The sequence below is a fragment of the Oryza sativa genome, chromosome 12 (genome assembly GCF_034140825.1).
Source record: "Oryza sativa Japonica Group chromosome 12, ASM3414082v1".
Lineage (NCBI taxonomy): Eukaryota > Viridiplantae > Streptophyta > Magnoliopsida > Poales > Poaceae > Oryza > Oryza sativa.
Window position 1 is genome coordinate 4,516,938 of NC_089046.1, and position 20,692 is coordinate 4,537,629.

The following is a 20,692-nucleotide window of genomic DNA, read 5'->3' on the forward strand; positions in this document are numbered from 1 at the left end:
TGATGTTACATTGATCTCTGGCCACCGAGTCAGACAATTGCGCACATAGGCTTGGCCTATCCCACGCCCACGCGCGGCTAACGTTGAGGGCCGATTCCCTCGGTCTCGAGCACACGTTGCTCTCTCTCGTGCAATGATCGGACGCACTATCTACGTAATGGGCTCGCCCCCGATCCCTTCAGTGCTCACATATATATAAAGGGAATGCTACCCGTTCGTTGGTGGCGATCGATTTACGGCTTAGCCAAACCCAAACTCTCAAACTATCGATCTTAAGGCGTGTTGAAGGGGAACAAAGGGCGAAATCCATTGCCACTGCTGCACGGTGATCACATCACCGGTGGCCTACTACTGCAACACCGACGCCGACGCCGACAAAGGATTAAGTGTGGTGCTAATGGCTTCTCCAAACACCGGTTAGTACATCACCAAATTTCACATAAGCTTAATGGGGTGATTATGCATAGCCTGAGTTCATGATTTTAAGAATTAATTCCAATAATTGATAACCTTGCCTAAAATGTCAAGAATTACGAAACCGGAGTGAGTACGTTTGATCGTTTATCTTATTAAACTTTTTTCTATAAATATGAAAAAAAATATAAATTATGCTTAAATTAAAGACATTCAATCAATGATAAAATAAATCACAACAAAAACAAATGATAATTACATAGTGTTTTTAATAGGACACATGGTTAAATGCATGCTTAAAAAATCGATGGCATTGTACGTTAAAAATCGAAGTGTAACATATTGCGAGTGATAGATGAAGTTCTGGTTGGATCAATTATGGCATTCATCTCCTTCCATTAAATTCTTCGTTTCCCCAAGTCGTTCGGATTCACACGCATGATATAAGATGGGAAAAGCTTATTCCCCGATCAATGCATGTCTTCTTTTACTTGACACGTCAGCTTGCTGTAAGAAAACAGTAACAGGTCACCATTATCATGCATGGCAATTATTATGCTGGAAAAGAGTTAGACCTTCAATAATTAGCACAATGGTTGTACTCCTAGATGAGATGTCACCAAAGGATTATCCATATGGTCTAGTACTATGGCCCAACCATAGTTGTCAATTTGATTAGCTACACATAGAAGAAAACAAGGTTTGGCTAATCCAACCTAATTGTAACTAGTGGATAAGAAAGCCTGACTATAGCTGAACACAGAAGAGAAGAAGGTTGGCTAATCCAACCTAATTGTGACTGGCGGATAAGAAGGCCTGACTATCTTATCTGTGAATTTGTTGTTCATATATGTTTGCTGTTTGTACTTTTCAACTTTTTTGACATTTCTTTCTGTTACTTTGTTCAAGAACATATATAAGTATATAACGTCGTTTAGAAATGTGGTTCCGGAATTTACATATAGCTCTACATCATCTGCAACTTTCTATTATCAATTCTCAAAAAAAGGAAAATAATATCAAAACATCACATACAAGCAGGCTTTTGAATTGAAATGGATTTCAAAATTGGATTTCATTTGTGAGCAAGTAATGTTAATTAGTTGAACCATCAATTCCTTGTATGCATCCAATTCATATGCAAGGAACCAAACAGAACTCTTGGTGTCCTGTACCATTTGCCAGCTACCTACATTACTCAAAGCCTTTTAAGATTCATTGTTAACTTCCAAAAAGAACATGACATAATGCAGTTAGGACAAGACCACCACTTGATTAGTGAAGGATTAAGGAAGAGGATGATAGATACACTGTGTTGACGCACCTGAAACAGAGATTGCCATAGCTTTGCTTTTAGCAGAATCAGGTACCCTGACCCTGCTCTGCTTTCTAGCAGCTAATCTCCTTTCTTTTCACACTTTTTAAAAAGTTACATGACCACAGGGGAATAGTAAAAAGCGACTACAGGTCAACTATAAATGTCCTACCTGTCTCAACTTTAGAACTCTCAACTTCGGTCTCTCGGTGTGAGACATAGGATGTGTTTAGTTCGTATGCCAAAAATCTTTTAATTATACGGACACACATTTAAAATATTAAACGTAGACTAATAACAAAACAAATTACAGATTTTGCCTGTAAACTACGAGACGAATCTATGAAGCCTAATTAATTCATCATTAGCAAATGTTTACTGTAGCATCACATTATCAAATCATGGTGTAATTAGGCTCAAAAGATTCATCTAGCAATTTACAGTCGGACTGTGTAATTGGTTTTTTTTGTCAACATTTGATGCTCCATACATGTGTCCAAACATTTAATGTGATGAAAAAGTTGAAAGTTTAAAGAAAAAAGTTGGAATCTAAACACGGCCATAGTCTTTAATAAGATGATAAATGTGCTGCACCGTTTGGTAGCTTATATTATCAAACAATAATTTGATCTTATCATTAGGACTATGGTTTTTTTTTGCGAGGATCATTAGGACTATGTTGAAAACGCTACTAGTCGTCCGGGCTTTACGGTGATACTGGTTTCACCGCTGGGCTAGTACTAACCAGACATTTTTACTCGAGTTAGTTATAAATGCTTTGCAACTGTGTAACCACTTATCACATCTGGCAAATTAAATCCCTTCAATTCTCCAGCCTCGCGTGCATATGGATATAGATGGAACTGCAAGATTGTCTCCATTGGAGCATTCCAAGAAGCTCATCTGCCACCTAGACCAAACTGATCGATTACTAACATCAGCTCGTGAAACATGCATCACGTTGTGTCGGTGCCAGATCGATCAGTTTCTCTGCTTCAATTCTGTCGGCCATCTCCTGCAAATTTAGGCCATGTCACATCGGACGTTTAACACATGTATAAAGAATTAAATATAGGTTAAAAAATAACTAATTATACAGATTACAACTAATTTGCGAAACAAATCTTTTAAGTCTAATTGCTCCATAATAATTTGACAATGTGGTGCTATAATAAATATTTGCTAATGATAGATTAATTAGGTTTAATAAATTCGTCTCGTTGTTTACTGACGGATTCTGTAATTAGTTTTTTTATTAATGCCAAACACCCTATACAACACCTCATATAATACCTGACGTGACACGCTAAAACCTTACAACCGTGGATCTAAACAACCCCCTTAACTCTGACTCATCGTGTGCTCATATCAACCGATCTGTGGCTCCTGCTGCCCTATTTGCATCTGATCTGACATGCACTATATATCGATCACACACAAAATGACACAAACACAGACACATGGGAGAGCTTCAGGCCCTGTCTCCTCTCTGCTTATCTACAATTTTATTCTACTACACATCCTACGCCGTGACACATCAGCTGCTCCTACTGATCAGCTAGAATCAATGTACGTACCCAGAATACAGCGACGCCTAACCTTCTCCATTGCAGAGCAACAACGACATCCAACTGTACACGATAAATGCTCATCAGAGTAAGAGAAAATTAGTGTCTTTAGCTATTATCAATGTATCATTATCAATCGATAGGAGCTGGGATTTATCATCGATAGCTAGCTGGATTAGTCACTGAAAAGATTCCTTCGTGTGGTCCTAGTTAATCTTGGGCCCCAAACGTGGCTGTCAATTACTCAAGCCATTGAAAAAAATGCATCAAATTAAATCGAAGAAAAGGAGGGAGCTAGATGCTGTAGCTAATCCTCCAAACCTACTGAATCTGAGTGGCCAGGTATAAACATGAATAATAATCCGAGTAGCGTATAAGAGGGCCCGGCTATCTTATCATCATATGTGTGTGGAGACCATATATATGCACTGATCGATCGAATTTTGTCTGAATAACATCACAAATTTCGCTGTCGGAAAACCTGTAGGGGATCATCATGTCGTTCGCCTATAATTTGATCTGCAGTGTTCAGTAGTCGTCTCTGCGTATATATAATATGATCTCACTGGTTGGATGCAATTATCAGTAGCAAATTGCATGCATGTACTGATCACACATCGACAACTTGAGTGCACTGATCGTATATACTCCCTATGTTTCTAAATATTTGATGTCGTTAACTTTTTTAAATATGTTTAACCATGTCTTATTTAAAAAAAATAAGTAATTATTAATTCTTTTTCTATCATTTGATTTATTGTTAAATATACTTATATGTATACATATAGTTTTACATATTTCACAAAAGTTTTTAAATAAGACGAACGGTCAAACATGTGCTAAAAAGTCAACGGTGTCAAATATTTAGAAACGGAGGGAGTATAATTTCGATAATAGAATAGACTGATCGTGTTACTCGTGGGAGCCATTTGAATTTTGTTATTGGGATGGTATTGTACATGATGAGTAGATCCGCAAGAAACAAAAGAAAAACATCGTACGACCTACTGTACGTACCATTGGCATGGGCAGATGAGATCAATGAAGGAACAGATCAGATCGGTCTAAGCTAATAATTGTGCTCCTTGGCTAGGTTTTCAATATATTCAGATCTCTTGTAAATTTTTTTATACATCGATCTGCATCTGCCAATTGCGTTCGATTGAGCAAGATTGCTTATCTACCACTACTACTGCAAATATAGTATATAATGCAATTATTGTCAGTGAGAGTTGAATATATATTGCCACTCAAGATGAGGTTGACACAAACTCTGCATGCATATCTGATAAAGCGAAATAGTACTCCCTCTGTTTTCGGATAACTGATATTGTTGATTACATACGTCTCACTTTAACCACAAATTACTTTTAAATGATTGTGTCATATGATGAATGCAAGCTTTATGTGTATCGATAACATAACATATTTTCAAGTATTTATTTTTTAAAAAAAACAAAGCTAGAGGTCAAATTAACTTGAATAGTTAATTTCATCGTCCATTATTTGAGATCGCGGGGGAGTAACAATTTACACACACTAGAGTAGGATATATATGTGTGCTTCTAGGTCCTTTTTGCTTGCTGTTTGGAGAGAACTAATTTGAAATGTCACAATTGTGACCTTTCAAGGCTTATTCCTATGTTTCTTGAAGTGTCGCAGGATGAAGAAATTTGACTTGATCTTTCGGAAAGTATCAGAACATGGAGTGCCTTCACATATTTTACTGGCACGTAAATTAAAATTCTTGGTGAAACTTAGTGCGTGTGTCAAAAAAAAACTGTCGTTAATTAAACACCATTATTCTTGTAAATTAATATATTGTGCCAAATAATGTCAATATATACATAGTGGTCTATACCCTTGTCATATCCAGCCGTATGGAAACAAATTAATACATAGGATGATTGGAAATTAATATGGGATATCAAATATATATTTGCCCTAATCCCTTGTAGTCAGAGCGGGAGCAAAGTTGTAGTTTAAGTTTTGAGTTGGAGCAGAGTACGTAGAATCTAAACTCCCCAATAAGAGCGTGGGTCCCTTGTTAAAGATGCCAATATAGACTATGATAACATAAGAATATGGAAAAAAGTTCAAATACCCCTCTAAACTTTAGATGAAAGTCTGTCTAACACCCTAAGCTTTAAAACCGGACATCCATCCCACTGAACTTTGCTATACCATCCATATTATCTCCTAATGTGGTTTTAAATGGTGGTTTTGCATATTTTGGAAACTTAAACGAATAATTTTGAATAACTAATATAACATATTTGTGTATGATCAGTTATAAATCATCAATTTATTCTTCATATCATGCTATTATTATGTTGGTACTTGTTTGTAAGTGAGAGCTAATAAGGAGCACAAATAAATATTCAGGTCAAAAATTTAATATATATGTCCAAAGTGTATGACATATGATCAAACTCATCCAACTTATATATAAATTAGATAAAATCCACTATGCAAAACTATATTATGGGGTTATATAAACGGTATTGTAAAATTTAGGAGACTGAATGTCCGGTTTCAAAGTTTAGGGTATGCTAGACAGATTTCCATCCAAAGTTTAGGGGTTATTGGACCTTTTCCTAAGAATATTAAGAACACAAATTAGTCCATAAATAATTCACTAGTAGATAAAGTGCAAATCATTTTTTATGTGCTTCATGCTAATGCTGCATGGGATTCCTCGAGAGATATAAACAACACCTACATTATCATAGTATATTACGATAGCATGCTGTACGTACTAAGAGTTGTAAGCCCAAACTATCCTCCATGGCCACAATTAAGCTTCTATGATAATCTTCGTCGTCTAGCCTTGAATATGAACTTTTGTATTTTTTTCACCGAAGAATATTTTCGTTGGTGGTCATCTTAAGAATGCGCTTGTGAAAATTAATTTTCGCTGATGACCCTCTTAAAGAATGCGCATGTGAAAATATAGGATGTTCACTTGCCATTACTTGCTGGTGGGGAACTCGGCCGCCTGCGCAAAACGTTTTTAGGCCGCCAGTGCAAACGCTTTTTTAAGTAGTGCCTATTGTCTCTTCTGGTTCTTCACCATCGATCGCTACTAGTAGTGTTGGTCACAATCACATATGCCTCTCCAATCCTTGCACTAATTGACTGTGCTTGCCCCATTGCTAGTGCTCACCTTAATGTTCACGCTGGCCTAGTGCATTTGCCGTTTATGCTGTACTGGCCCAAGTGCCCGTACCCATGCTCACCTACACTACCTAGAAAAATCGTTTTTTTTTTGGGATGGCCAAAAATCGTTTTTCCGGATGGATGGAAAGCCCGCCTAGACGCGTAAGCCTAAAAAATAGATCATTTTCACAGGCGACATCACCATCTTTGCAGGCGTCATAGCCACACGCCTACGAAAATAGTTTAGGCGAAAAAAAAATGCCGCCGCTGCAGCCCCTCCCCCCCTCCGGCCAGATCTAGGAGGGAGGAAGGCCATCGCCAGGAGCTGGCGCCACCTGGAGCCGCGCCGCCACCGCCGCCGCCGAGAGGAAGGGAGGGGAGGGAAGCCGCCACCGCTTGGACCTGCCACTGCAGTCCTTCGCCGCCGCCACCACCGCCGGTAGCCACAGTTGCCCTCCCCCCTCCCCCCTTCGGTCAAATCTGGGAGGGAGGGGAGCCGCTGCCGCCACCGCCCCCCTACCAGCGGAGCCGCCGCCGCCGCCGCCCTCCACCACCGCCTCCACCAGATCTGGGAGGAGAGAGGGGAGCCGATGCCTCTCCACCCTCCGTGCCGCCACCGCCTGGAGCCGCCGCCATCACCATCTTCCGGCAGGTGAGGAGGGGAGGGAGAGATGAGGGAGAGGAGGGAGTGGAGAGGAGAGGGGAGGGAGAGATGAGGGTTGAGAGCCTGATAGGTGTGATGATTTAGCGATTTTGGTGGGTAGGTGTCGCTTTTAATATATTTAATCTTTTTTGCAGGTGGACAACGATCTTGTCCCACGGTTGTCATTTTCGCAGGTGGCCATCTAGCTTTGTAAGGCCCACCTACCTGAAAAAAATACCATCGTCTGGAAAAATGGTTTTTCTAGTAGTGCTAATGCCGACATTGGTGTACTGCATGTGTCATCCCCAATTACAATGCATGTTGTATACGTCCTTGTGAAGTTTTGCACATGTGCCCTTGCTGGTCACGTTGGTGATTCCTCTGGCCTTGTTGTCTATGTTAGCGAACCACACCTATGGTCTTATATATCCTAAGGGGTAAAAATGGCTTGAAAATAGATGGAAACCAGCTCTATCATTTCTGTTTCACTTTTTTTTTCAGAATCAGAAACCCTGGATATGAAAACGGAATCGAACATTATAGAATACGGATACGAAGTGAATATGAATCAGGGCGAATACTAATTTGAATATTTATCAGAATATGAAAACAACTGTAACTAAGTTTCTCAAATCAACTGAGAGATGTAGCTCATTATATTTTTGTAAAACAATATAATAACATTTTAAATTTTTATCAATTAATAATAATACAACTAGTTGTATACTCCACTTTCTAGGAGAATTAAAATAAGCAAGAACTACATAAAATAGTATGACATAGCCTAATGAAATAAGAAATAGTCATTAAACAAAAGAAAAACAAGTCAAAAGCACCGGACTAGAAAAAAATATCTCCATTCAACAATTACATCAATAATACTCAGTACAAATCTAAACATCTTGAGTAGAGAAGGATGAAGGTAATCAGCTGTACATGAAAAGTAATTCGTTTCCGATTAAAAAAATCTGAATTTGTTTCCAAATTTATTTCCAAAAAAAATCTAACTGATTCCGGTTTTCCGACAGATGGTAGCCTTACCGTATTCAGTTCCATTTCCGAGAAAGTAATTCCAAATTTGTTTTTGTTTCTGACATTTTTCGAAAGAAAATCCAACCAACACTTTCATTTCCAGAAACACATCCGGAAATCAGAAACTTTCCAAACCATTTTTGTTCCTACTTATCCTCCTGACACCACCAGTACGGTGATAGCCTAGTGGATCTTTTCTAACAAGTTTCATGCTGATTGCTTGTTGCAGTATAAGGCTTTATAATTGACTTTAATAATATTTTCAGTTCGGTGGTCAAGCATGCCACTTTTCGCACAATACTTACCATGATGTGAAAAACATGTTCCTTCATGACACTCTAACAATGACATATTATACTTTTTTTCATCCTTTTGGGTTTGTTGATTCATCTCAACTTGATCTTGTATGTCACCTCAATGAGTCGTTGTATGGGTTGGAGCTCGCCCCTCGCTCTTGGTATAGTCATTTTCCGCTTTGCTCACTCTGATACCATGAAAGTGGAATACCTCATGCAGTAGATTGGTTGCATACTATAACATGAATATGTATATAAACCCAGTCTTGCCATATCCAATTGTACTATGACTTATGAAAACAAATACCAAGGATTATAAAGGCATGCACGGATATATTATGCTAAACATATGGGGCTAATAGCCACATAATCCAATAATGGGAGTTAGGTATTCAATTAATGGTACTATCAATTGTGATAAGGGAGGCCGATACATCACATGCAAATGTGGCGTCCATGTCATCAGAAGAGTATAGAGACAAATCAAGTGGGACCAGCTCGATCACTTGCTAGTGAAAGGGGGAGGGGACGCGTTGGAAACGTGAGGATACAGCTCACCGTGTAATGTAAGCCACATTTTATTCTTAATTTCATTGAAATTTATAGAGATAGGCGCTGGATATAAATACTTTGGATGTGGATACAAATCCAACTTATTCAGGCAACAGATTCGCTCTGAAAAGACAAAGAAACTAGAGGGCCAAATGTTTCCAACTCCTCCAAAAATTTGTGAGATCTTGGTGCTTGGTGGGAATTTTTGAGATGTGCAATATGCTGGACCAAATGGACAGGGAACTAATGGCGATAACCAATCCTATCTATATATATCATTCTAAAGATATGGAGCCACACAATAAGTTCCTATTGATTCTGTTGGCAGGAGAGAACGAACGGCCCAAATATGGCGCAAGCACAGACCATTAATCTTCTTCCCTTCAATTTGCATACCAAAAAATTAGTTACCACAATTTGTGGATCTCCTACAATTGCAACCATGCATTTGATGCATATGCATGCACCCAGGAGCTCCACACGACACTCCATCATTTTTGACGACCTTACATTGGGGAGCCAGCCAGTTTGTCAAACCATTGGGAACTGCATGATTTGGAAATTGGATAGGCCAACTTTTATACACAAGAGAAGTTCCGGACAAATTAAACAACTAATTAGGACACATGATCAATGTCTAGTCAGTGATCCAAAATAAGCTCACCTACCATTCTCAATTTCTAATTCCACAGTCCATGCATGCTTAATTTGCAGACCAGCTAATTAACTCTCATGCCATTCCAATCAACCAGGCTTTTGTTAGCTGATCACTCTCCTTAATTTCGTTATACACTTGGAGAGGCACATCACAGTATTATGTACCATACAGTACTTGTCCCAACCAACCAAAAGAGACAGCTAGCTTCACACGCTGCACCTACTACATTACCAATAGTGAACAAATGCATGGCTGCCCATGACTTGTAGTACATGGGCTAAAATTTCTGGCTCAAATGCAACCTATGGGGCGCATTGTGTGTGCACAATAATAAGTTTGTGATGGTAACGGAGAATTGCCGTGGTCCCAATCTGAAATTAACTTGATAGAGCTAGCTAGCAACAATGATTGGAATCCCCATGAAACCTCGCCTTTCGATCGCTATATGATCCCATCATCGTCGCAAAATAGGGATTACTACTATATAAAATGAGTGAGATGTGAGAAATTACCATAACAATAATTCAGCGTCGCTTATAATCCTCGTGTCTATATTAATTAAGTTAAGAAAGAAGAAGCCCATACTTGGTGTGTTTGGTAGGAAGAAATTGTTCTCCCTCAGTTGTTGAACTATTTTCCATATTCTATTAATATATATTTATAGAAGAGAAGTGGATTTTATATTAAGCCCTATAATATATGTTCCCTTGTTTCTCATGTGCAATTAAATAATGTTTTAAAAAAATCAATATAGATTACTGTATCACCAATTATTCAACAAACTTTTGCATGGACAAAATTAATATAGAAATGAAGAAACAAAAATAACAAATTTCATTGCAAAATAATTTGTTTTGTTTTGTTTTCCCCTATGGAAACCAAATTTAACCTTGCATTTTGCATATTAACAGATGACATCCTAATCTACCTTGTTCCATTTTCCAATTATTATTTTCAGTAACTATTTAAATCACATGAAGAAAACGTCCATGTACGATCTTGAGGGAGTATTTTATTTCTAGACACTGGGAGCAGTTTAATTTATTTTATACATGTAGTAGTACGTAGTGCCTAAGGCTGTGTTTAGTTCAGCCCAAAGTTTGGATTTTGGTTGAAATTGGAGATGATGTGACTGAAAAATTGTGTGTGTATGACAGGTTGATGTGATGGAAAAGGACTGAAGTTTGGATCCAAACTTTGGATCTAAACACAGCCTAAATAATTGTTGCAAATCTGGATGAGATTCTTCCTCAGTGATCATCCCCTCGAGCTCGAGCTCGTTGCTTAGGCTGTATTTGGGAGTGCTGGCACGCAAAACGGAGCAACGTTTAATGCGTGATTAATTAAGTATTAGCTATTTTTTTTTCAAAAATTGATCAATATGATTTTTTTAAGCAACTTTCGTATAGAAACTTTTTGAAAAAAACATTAGTTGGAAAAGCGTGCACGCAGAAAACGAGGGAGAGGGGTTGGGAACTTCCTATACCGAACGCAGCCTTAGGGATTACCAGTACTCCATTTTAAGTGAGGTTGTAGGTTTCTGTTTCAAACGTTTGAACGTCCGTCTTGTTTAAAAAAAATTAAAAAACTTAAAAAAAGTAAGCATTAAATACTATTCATGTTTTAATTATTATCGAATAACAATAAAAATACTAATGATAAAAAAATATTAAATAAGACGAAAGGTTAAACGATGGACACCGGAGCACACAACTGAAATAGGATGGTGGGAGTATATAGGAGTACTGTATCAATACACTAATAAACTACGATCCCGAAGAAGCATCTTCCCAAGTCATCCTCGTTGCATGGGGATTAACATAGAAAATCTGAATTTTCCAAAACAGTTCGGCCACACACCTAAACCAAAACAAGAAGGTCAGATCGTGCTAGCTAGCTAGATCCTGCTGGAGTAGTGCTATACTTCGATCCTTTGAAGTTAGGGGATCGTTTTTCGGCACACAAGGGCGGAGCTACATATGCAAGGGAGAGGGTGTCTAGGAATTTGGTTTTAAAAATTTAGCAATAGTTTATCTTTTTTTATTATATGTGTATTCCTCTCACTACGAGTTTATATATATTCACATTTGCCTAAACTTAATCAAAGATGAGTAAAGTAAATGAGGGGTCCTCTAGCTACTCATGAAGCTAAGTACTACTCCCTCCATTTCTAAATATTTAACTCCATTGACTATTTAGCATATCTTTGACCATTCGTCTTATTTAAAAACTTTTATGAAATATGTAAAACTATATGTATACATAAAAGTATATTTAACAATGAATCAAATGATAGGAAAAAATTAATAATTACTTAACTTTTTTTAAATAAGACGAACGGTCAAACATGTTATAGCGTCGAATATTTAGAAACGGAGGGAGTATTCAGGAACATGAACTGAACATGCCTACTCTCATGAATCGTAATATACGTACATTAGCTTATAATTTCTGTGAGGGTGATCTATCGATCGATCCCCGATCGGATCGGCCTGCAGGTTAACTATAACCACTTTCGCATTCTCTATCGTTTTGACCACAATGTATATTACTGTTTATTAGTTAATTACTACCAGTAATAAGTAATTAATTAATCAATCAATTAATCAATTATTATCCGTGAAACACGCTTGCATGCATGTGCGCTGGCCACACTCAGCTGCTACCTTGGCGCGAGACGCACGGAGCCACACGTGAGACCACCCCCACCCCACCAGCGTGGCGTGGGCCCCACTCCCGGCCCACCAGGCCCAGCCCGCGCGCGCGGCTCTATATAAATCCTCCTCCTCCCCTCCTCACCATCACCACCGCCCACAACCTCAGCTCAGCTAGCAAAAGTACAATATCCCTTGTACGGACGCCTAGCTAAGCTAAGCTAATTAAGCTCTAATTTCTCTTTTCTTTTTTCTTCGATCTCCGGCGAAAAAGTAAGTACAATGGCCGAGGTGAACGGAGCCAATAACGGCAACGGCCACCACGGCCACGGCAACGGCAGCGGCGCTGCGGCGGCGGCGGGGCGGTCGACGAGTGTGTCGAGGAAGATCGAGTCGGAGGGGGCGGTGCTGATGCCCGGGGTGTACGACGCGCTGTCGGCGGCGATCGTCCAGAAGACCGGGTTCTACGCCGGCTTCATCTCCGGCTACGCCGTCTCCGGCTCCTTCCTCGGCACCCCCGACGTCGGCCTCCTCACGTAATTAATTAACACACAATTAATTAATCTCATATATATATACACACACACTCTGTTTGTGTGTGAATTATTTGCTGACACTAGCCGTTTCTCCGGCGAGGTTCATGCAGGCCGCCGGAGATGGCGGAGGTGGCGAGGCGGATCTGCGCGTCGGCGCCCAACACACTCTTCATCGCCGACGCCGGTCATCTCTCTCTCCTCTCTCTCTCTCTCTAAAAATGGCACTTTAATATATATAAGACCAAGAAAGAAAAGCAAATTAACAAAGAAAGCATCGTATAATATATGCAGTAAAGTTGACAGTGCATGCTAGATTTGGAATGCTAATGATTCAGCTGGGACATGTTTGTATAGTAATTTAAGTACAAACTTGTGTGTATATGTATGTATGCATGCATGGTACCCCTCGAGATATAATTATATGTTGCACATGAACTTTGCTGGAAAGCACAATTATATATTAGCTGAAAGGGGGAAATTAAAAAATAACACTGTCCTATAACGCTGTTCTGGGGTCCATCACCATGCACACCAGAAGCTTGGACCAGGGATCTGCAAGTGAAAACAGTGGGTGTTAAAATATATTTCTTGTTCTCCAAAAAAAAGTATATATGTTGGTGCATGAAACTGTTTAAGAAGAGTAGTTTATAAGGACAAAATTATATTTTTGTTCTCCTGGAGACATTTGCTAGGTGATCTGTTTCCTTCAGTGCTAAAAGAATGTTGACACAAGTACTGCTACAGCTTTTTTTAATTATGCATGCCATGACGATGATTACTGTTGAGATGACGTACTTTAGCCCTTTTTAACTTTAAATAAATTGTATTTTAATTAGCATCACTTACTGTACATGATTAATATGATTTTCTGTTGTCTGATGCAAAATGTATTCTTTTTTTCCCTCCAGACACTGGTGGTGGCAATGCTCTGAATGTGAAGCGTACTGTTCAGGACCTGATGGCAGCAGGTGCTGCAGGCTGCTTCCTCGAGGTGATGGATTCTTCTTCACCTTGTCTTGCTCGCACTGTGCACCACATGTTCCCTTTGCAACTATTAATCAATAGTAGTGGTTTTGATTTTGACAACCAAAAAAATATATATCATATTGTCACTAGTAATCAGTAATATTGATTCTGTCTTCTCTTTTGCAAATTCCAGGACCAGGCATGGCCAAAGAAGTGTGGTAAGGAACTATTCATCTGTCACATCAGGAAAATTGTTTTTTCCTCAGGATTTTCTTCTCTCTTTTTTTTCGATTGCTAATTTACTTTTGTGTCTGTTTGTTCATCGATCGTCAAGGACACATGCATGGCAAGCAGGTAAATACTGACAACACACTGTTTTTGTCCCTACATGTTCTAGACAAACATGTACTACTACTGTATAGTGATACTAATTCTGTTTAGCACTCTGTTCACCATTGCAAATCCATGCCAATTTATAGCTTAAGTACGTACACTTAATGCACACCTGCCAAAATCTAATGAGGAAATAAATTGGTAACCGATCCTGTCGTTCCGTGACATCGAAATAATAACAGGACTAATGTGATGAATCACAACTTAATTATCACAAGTTATAATGCAAAAATAGCTAGCTAGGATGGTTCAAAATGACCAGAAAATTCGCCCTAGCTATATATATTTACCCTCTATTATTTCACATAGCGGAGATTTGATATATATATTTATATCTACTTTGAATATATGGTGTCACTTTCACTAAACATATTGATATTGGAAATGAAGATTCTGCTGAATTAATTCAGTGACACGTAGGCCCCAACATTTTATACCATGCATGCACTGTTAAATATGGAGGACCCATTACAACTTTGCTTTTGTATGTATAAATATGTCTCTGATGTATTAATGGCAAGTTCTAGCTAGATCCGATCGATCCAACATTTTGTGCATTAAACAAAAACAAACTACCAACAACAATCAATTAATGATTTTATCACAGCCATTATATGTTGTCTAGCTAGCTATGTAGTAGAGTGGTAATAAGATCGAGTGCACCATGTTCTGCATCTTGTCACCATCATCGAGGATTACAAAATTGTGGCCGGCATTAATTACCTTGATCTCTAACTCTCCTTGTGTTGGTTAAAATTAAATTAGGTGATACCAGCAGAGGAGCACGCTGTGAAGATAGCTGCAGCGAGAGAGGTCGTTGGTGATCGGGACTTCTTTATCGTGGCCCGGACTGACGCTCGATCTGTCACTGGTCTTGATGATGCCATTAGGCGTGCCAATCTCTACATAGATGTAAGCAGATGACCACTTCTTTTTTCTAGAGAGAGATAAATCATGTTCTAGAGAATCTCTTCAGAGTCAAACTCTCGTTTAAATTTGATCGATCTCAACCACCAACTATTAATCTTAAACAAGTTCAAGTCTGTCAAGAATCAATGTTTTGAAATTAATTAGTTCTTTCATTAGATATTGGTCAAAGTTGCATTTTGAAAACTGATATATGTGAGGCGAAAACACTTTCTTTTTACATGATGAAATGAAAATGGTTTGTATCTTTGTCTTCTATTATATATTAGGCTCACAAACAATGTCTGTGGTATATTTTTCTCCTATATAATGGAATTTAACCCATTGGTGTTTTTACATTGGTCTTTACTGGTTGTAGAATCCAATCTAAACCGTTCATTTTCTTCTAATCAAATAAAATCCTATCAATTATATTACTATACGTACCTCAACTACGGATAATACAATTATTTCTTTTCCTATTTACTAGTAGGATATATTCATACCAGTAGAGATCACCGTAAATTAAGCTATTATTATTCAACATCATATCATATCTAATATGAATATATGTAAAAAAAAAATTGTAGGCGGGAGCAGACGCGTGCTTCGTGGAGGCGCCGCGGAGCGACGAGGAGCTGATGGAGATCTGCAGGAGGACCAAGGGTTATCGCGTGTGCAACATGCTGGAGGGCGGGAAGACGCCGCTGCACACGAGGCAGGAGCTCATGGAGATGGGGTTCCACCTCATCAAGTCCCCCCTCACCACCGTCTACGCTGCCGCCCGCGCCCTCGTCGACGTCCTCGCCGCCCTCAAGCGCGCCGAGACCACCCGCGACGAGCTCCACCGCCTCACCACCTTCACCGAGTTCAACAACCTCGTCGGCCTCGACTCCTGGCTCGACATCGAGGTTCGCTTCTCCGTCAACTCCTCCTCCTCCGTTCCCAAGCCGCTCCCGGCACCACCGGCGCTGGAGACCACGACGGAGATGGAGAAGGCCAAGGCCAAGGCGGCCGCCGTCGTCGCCGGAAACGGAGCTACCAATGGGGTACACTAAGATCGATCAAGATCAAGCTACCAATGGAATAAATTATCAATCGAAATGTGGCTGTCATCAGGGAGCCATGAAATATGGTGGATTACATTGATTAATTCTCCTGCATTATTGGTGAATTTTGTGAGGTATGTGTTATTATTGCATGGTACGTAGCTATATATTGCTGTGTGAGTGAGTGAGTGATTATGTTGGGATTGGGTGCGTGATTCCGCACATAAACTGTAAGGTAAATATGTGTTGAGTATTCTTCGTTTTCCAATTTTTTCGATTCAGTACAGTATATGCAGCTATGCATCTGTCTGAATTTTGAGTCAGTATGCTCGTGTGTGCACGGTCCAGATTGATCGTCGATCCATGAAGCATCTGTACTGTCAGTCAGTGTCATGTTCAGTGTACCTTCAAATTTATTTGGAATAAATCGGCCCATGGACCGTCTACCATTGGGCTGTTCGACATCTTCTTGTGGACTGAATTATTCTGTTGTATTCAGTTATTTGGAAATAAAGAAACTTGTGAAATTTTGGCCAAGTTTGATGGCCACTACTTTGTTTGTGGACCAGAATTGCCTATTAATTTTCTGCTGCTATGAGTGCTTCTGAAGATGGAATTTATGATTTCTATAGATTCTGTGGTTTATCAACAAGCATTGCAGCTAGCAACCTGAGCAAGGGTAATTAAAAATTAAATTAATGGTGATGGTTCCCTCCATTAGTCTAGCAATGAATCTGATAAGGAATATATGTGATGAATACTTCACATGTTGAAGTTTGCTTGGCCCTATCTTCTTTCTGCTATTGCAATCTTCAGACAAGTCCAAGTCAGGATGCGAGCTATAGTTTAGCTTTTGATATCTGTAGTTCCTCTGCACATTCTCATCGATATTTGTAGCTTTTGATATTCATCTATCAATCTTGTAAATTTGTAATAGGGGGTGATCTCCGTTGGTTCTCGGTTGCAGAGTTTCCTTATTTAAAAACAGTTAGCTATTACTTCGACACTAGAATTTCATTGAGTTGCCTTGGAGTAAAAATTCTGGGAATATTACCATGAGTAGAGCAAGTCTTGGTAATCAGTCATTCAGTTGTGCGATGTTTGATTATGGCAAAATTGCAAAGGAGGGTCATAATTGTTATGATTTTATTCTAGTTTTTGACCAATTTGACTGATTCAATTGAGGAATCGTATAAAATGATAAAAGTTTACCAACCTTACAGACTGCTACTTATGATGTATATAGTATGATTTTTTTTCCATTTTTTTATTAGTACAAATGCATCACTATTTTTTTTCTGTTCAAATATATGCATACAAACCGTAATTATGAATGCATAGAAAATTCAAACACAGGTATTAAATGCAAAAGACAGATGGACACCCATGACATTACCCACAAATTTAACTTTTTTTACATATTTTGGGCCTGTTACAATTGCCGAGTCATTGGAATTCATCTAGTTTGAGTGATTAAGTTGGGATTGTGCGTGTGATTCCGCACATAAACAGTAAGGTAAACGTGTGTGCGTATTTTTTTTCAATCATTTTTTTATTCAGTACATTATATGCATCTGTCTGAATTTTGAGTCAGTGCTCGTGTGGACGGTCCACTATGATCGATCCAACATCTGTCCCTGTATCTTGAAATTTATTTGGAGCCCATGGACTGTCTACCCATTGGGCTGTTGGACATTTACTTAATTATTGTGGAATCAAACCTGTGGTGTTGTATATTCAGCAATTCTGAAACAAGTTTCTGAATTTTGGGCCAAATTTTGATGGCCACTACTCTGTTTGTGGGGCAGAGTTGCCTCCTAATTTTGTGCTGCTTTGGGTGCTTCTGATTTCTGAAGATGGAGTAACTTGTACAGATTCTGTCGTTTATCAAGGACAATTGCAGCAACCCATGAACAATGGTACTTGCAGCAAATTATTGTGGATGGTTCTCTCCATGAGTCTAGGAATTAATCTCCTGATATAAATATGGCTCTTCTTTGTGCCTTCCATATTGCAATCTCTGAGAAGTCAGGATGCAAGCTTGTTGAGCTTTAGCTTTTGATATAGTAGGGTAATATATATTTTTTCCATTTCTATTACTAGAACATAAAAGCTAAAGCTAAAGCTCATTCGATTAAATAAACTGCTTAGTTGAACGGTGCATAATTTTATTTCTTTCTTATACACCGTTCAACTAACCAGTCTAGTTAATCGAATCGTAGAGTTCCAGTTAAAGAGAAAAGAAAGAAAAAAAAACTTGATGTTATATCTATTTTAAAAGATAATTGCTTGAGGTAGGTAGTATTAGAGATTATAAGTAAGAATAAAAATGTTTAGAAATGGTCAGAAATGGTATCGATTTTTTATCATTATTTCGGAAAAATGGATATAAACAATTAGGGAATTTCTATATTTATTATGATTTTAACTATTTATTGTCCACTTCAATACGATGTTAACAGAAATTTTAAAAATGGTACTATATTTATTTTGCGTAAACTGTATCACTGCTATTAAAAAAATTTCATACCATTTCCACCCCGTATCGGAACAAAGGCTGTGTTCGCATGCTTAGGTTGGGAACATAGTGCCTCCGCACAGAAAACGGAGCGGCCCATTAGCGCGTGATTAATTAAGTACTCCCTCCTTTCAAAAATCTAAGTTCTATTTTTTTTTGCACCAAGACTAAAAAGCAATTAATTAGTCACCATGTGACAAAACCAATTAACATGCAACCAATAAGCATTAAAATAGCTTCTTGGATTCCTATCAACAATTTAATTTAGCACATAATGACTATAAATAGGACTTAGACTTTTGAAAAAACCAAAAAATGAAATAGGTCTTACACTTTTGGAAGGAGGGAGTATTAGCTAATTTTTTTCAAAAATGGATTAATTTGATTTTTTAAAGCAACTTTCGTATAGAATTTTTTTTTAAAAAAAACACACATTTTAGGAGTTTGAAAAACATGCGCGTGGAAAACGAGGGGAAGGGGTTGTGATCAAGGGGTTACAAACACAGCCTAAGGAGAATAGGGAGACATAGTTTGATAGGGATAGCAGTGACCAGTGAGCTACATCCCTGGATGCCACGTAGGCAAGGAATGCCCACCTCGAGATCCACACATCCAAGGATAGCCATCCACGTGGCACGTGGGACCCACCATCCGGATATAGCGCGCCACCACGAGTGCCAATGGCAGCCAATGAGATGGCAGCAAGCCTCACCCTATCCACACGCCAACCACACCCACAACATTTTCCCTCCCAAATCCGAATATCCCCAACCCAACTCTCATCACACACAAAACCAATAAACCATCACCACACCGTCCTGGTCGTCGTCTCCAACCAACCAAATTCTTGCACACGCGCAGCTCGAGCCATGGCCGGAGTGAGCACCAGCGTCGTCGGCCTCAAGCCCGCCGCGGCGGTGCCGCAGTCGGCCGCCTCGCCGGTGCCGAAGCGCGTGCACGTCGCTGTGCCGCCCAAGGAGGAGCAGGGCGGTGGCAGGCGCGCCGCGCTGCTGGGTCTCGCCGCCGTGTTCGCCGCCACCGCCGCCGGGCAGGCCAAGGCCGGCGTGTTCGACGAGTACCTCGAGAAGAGCAAGGCCAACAAGGTGAGAATGTGAGGTCGATCGATGATTCGTTAAGTCTCGAGTTATAATTAATTCATGATTTCATTGCTGATCGAGCTCGAGCTAGAGCTGAGCTGACGAGGCGATTGATTAATCGTGTGCAGGAGCTGAACGACAAGAAGAGGCTGGCGACGAGCGGCGCCAACTTCGCGAGGGCGTACACCGTCGAGTTCGGCAGCTGCCAGTTCCCCTACAACTTCACCGGCTGCCAGGACCTCGCCAAGCAGAAGGTCTCATCACTTCATTACTTTCACAAATTCCACTCTCTTCATCCTATCAAAAACCAAACCTCGTTCAGGATGTATCACATCTATACTAGATTGGTTTTTTATGGAACGAACAAGAGTACTGCATGATTTAATCTGAAACCTCTTGTGTTGTTGCGTGCAGAAAGTCCCATTCATCTCAGATGATCTCGAGATCGAGTGCGAGGGGAAGGAGAAGTACAAGTGCGGATCCAACGTCTTCTGGAAATGGTGATGATCTGATGATGATCATCGATCGATTGGCCAGCCATGAAAACATTCCTGTACCTAGAACCTTTGTGATATGACACAACTGCATGCATAATTGAACGCTTGTCGTGCTCACTGTGTATTTGTATCATCTGAGTGGAGATTTGTAGCGAATTTTCTCTCGATTCGTCGATCTCACTTTGATTTCTAATCATGCATCTTATATTGGTTCACCAAGAATAGATTCAATCAATGTGATCCAGACCAACAAGGGAAAGGGAAAAGAACACTTAATTTACTAATTTGAAAGAAGTGAGTATATATCTGACACGTACAAGCACAAAAACTGCAGTTTATGTTCGTTGGAATATAAGACTCACCTTTAAACATGAGATTTTTCTAAAAAAAAATTCCTGGCAAATAAAAGTTAAAGAATTACAGAGAAGTAGAGCCATAT

At 39.4% G+C, this 20,692-nt stretch overlaps 2 protein-coding genes and 1 long non-coding RNA gene across 4 annotated transcripts; all 3 read left to right on the forward strand.

Moving 5' to 3' along the window:
- The first annotated feature begins 218 nt into the window (after positions 1 to 218).
- LOC136354737 (uncharacterized) lies at positions 219 to 7,585 on the forward strand. 2 transcript variants are annotated; one of them, XR_010738483.1, is made up of 3 exons: positions 224 to 416; positions 6,670 to 7,108; positions 7,255 to 7,558. It is a non-coding gene; the product is annotated as an uncharacterized lncRNA (long non-coding RNA). The 2 variants fall into 2 exon arrangements; XR_010738484.1 differs by lacking the exon at positions 6,670 to 7,108 and having other exon boundaries at positions 219 to 416; positions 7,255 to 7,585.
- Positions 7,586 to 12,417: 4,832 nt separating this feature from the next.
- On the forward strand, positions 12,418 to 16,605 carry LOC4351693 (carboxyvinyl-carboxyphosphonate phosphorylmutase, chloroplastic). The gene is made up of 7 exons (XM_015764710.3): positions 12,418 to 12,827; positions 12,938 to 13,011; positions 13,736 to 13,818; positions 13,987 to 14,011; positions 14,128 to 14,147; positions 14,952 to 15,098; positions 15,683 to 16,605. The coding sequence occupies exons 1-7, from the start codon at positions 12,574 to 12,576 to the stop codon at positions 16,148 to 16,150; spliced, it is 1,071 nt and encodes a 356-aa protein (XP_015620196.1). The 5' UTR covers positions 12,418 to 12,573; the 3' UTR covers positions 16,151 to 16,605.
- Positions 16,606 to 19,360: 2,755 nt separating this feature from the next.
- On the forward strand, positions 19,361 to 20,433 carry LOC4351694 (photosystem I reaction center subunit N, chloroplastic). The gene is made up of 3 exons (XM_015764712.3): positions 19,361 to 19,762; positions 19,885 to 20,010; positions 20,171 to 20,433. Exons 1-3 carry the CDS (start codon positions 19,529 to 19,531, stop codon positions 20,258 to 20,260), a joined length of 450 nt encoding a protein of 149 aa, XP_015620198.1. The 5' UTR covers positions 19,361 to 19,528; the 3' UTR covers positions 20,261 to 20,433.
- The last annotated feature ends 259 nt before the right edge of the window (positions 20,434 to 20,692 follow it).

Coding starts and splice junctions, on each gene's coding strand:
- LOC4351693 (XM_015764710.3), top strand. CDS start 12,574: ATGGCCGAGGTGAACGGAGCCAATAACGGCAACGGCCACCACGGCCAC. Junction 12,828..12,937: donor CCCGACGTCGGCCTCCTCAC/GTAATTAATTAA, acceptor AGGTTCATGCAG/GCCGCCGGAGATGGCGGAGG. Junction 13,012..13,735: donor ACTCTTCATCGCCGACGCCG/GTCATCTCTCTC, acceptor TTTTCCCTCCAG/ACACTGGTGGTGGCAATGCT.
- LOC4351694 (XM_015764712.3), top strand. CDS start 19,529: ATGGCCGGAGTGAGCACCAGCGTCGTCGGCCTCAAGCCCGCCGCGGCG. Junction 19,763..19,884: donor AGAAGAGCAAGGCCAACAAG/GTGAGAATGTGA, acceptor AATCGTGTGCAG/GAGCTGAACGACAAGAAGAG. Junction 20,011..20,170: donor AGGACCTCGCCAAGCAGAAG/GTCTCATCACTT, acceptor TGTTGCGTGCAG/AAAGTCCCATTCATCTCAGA.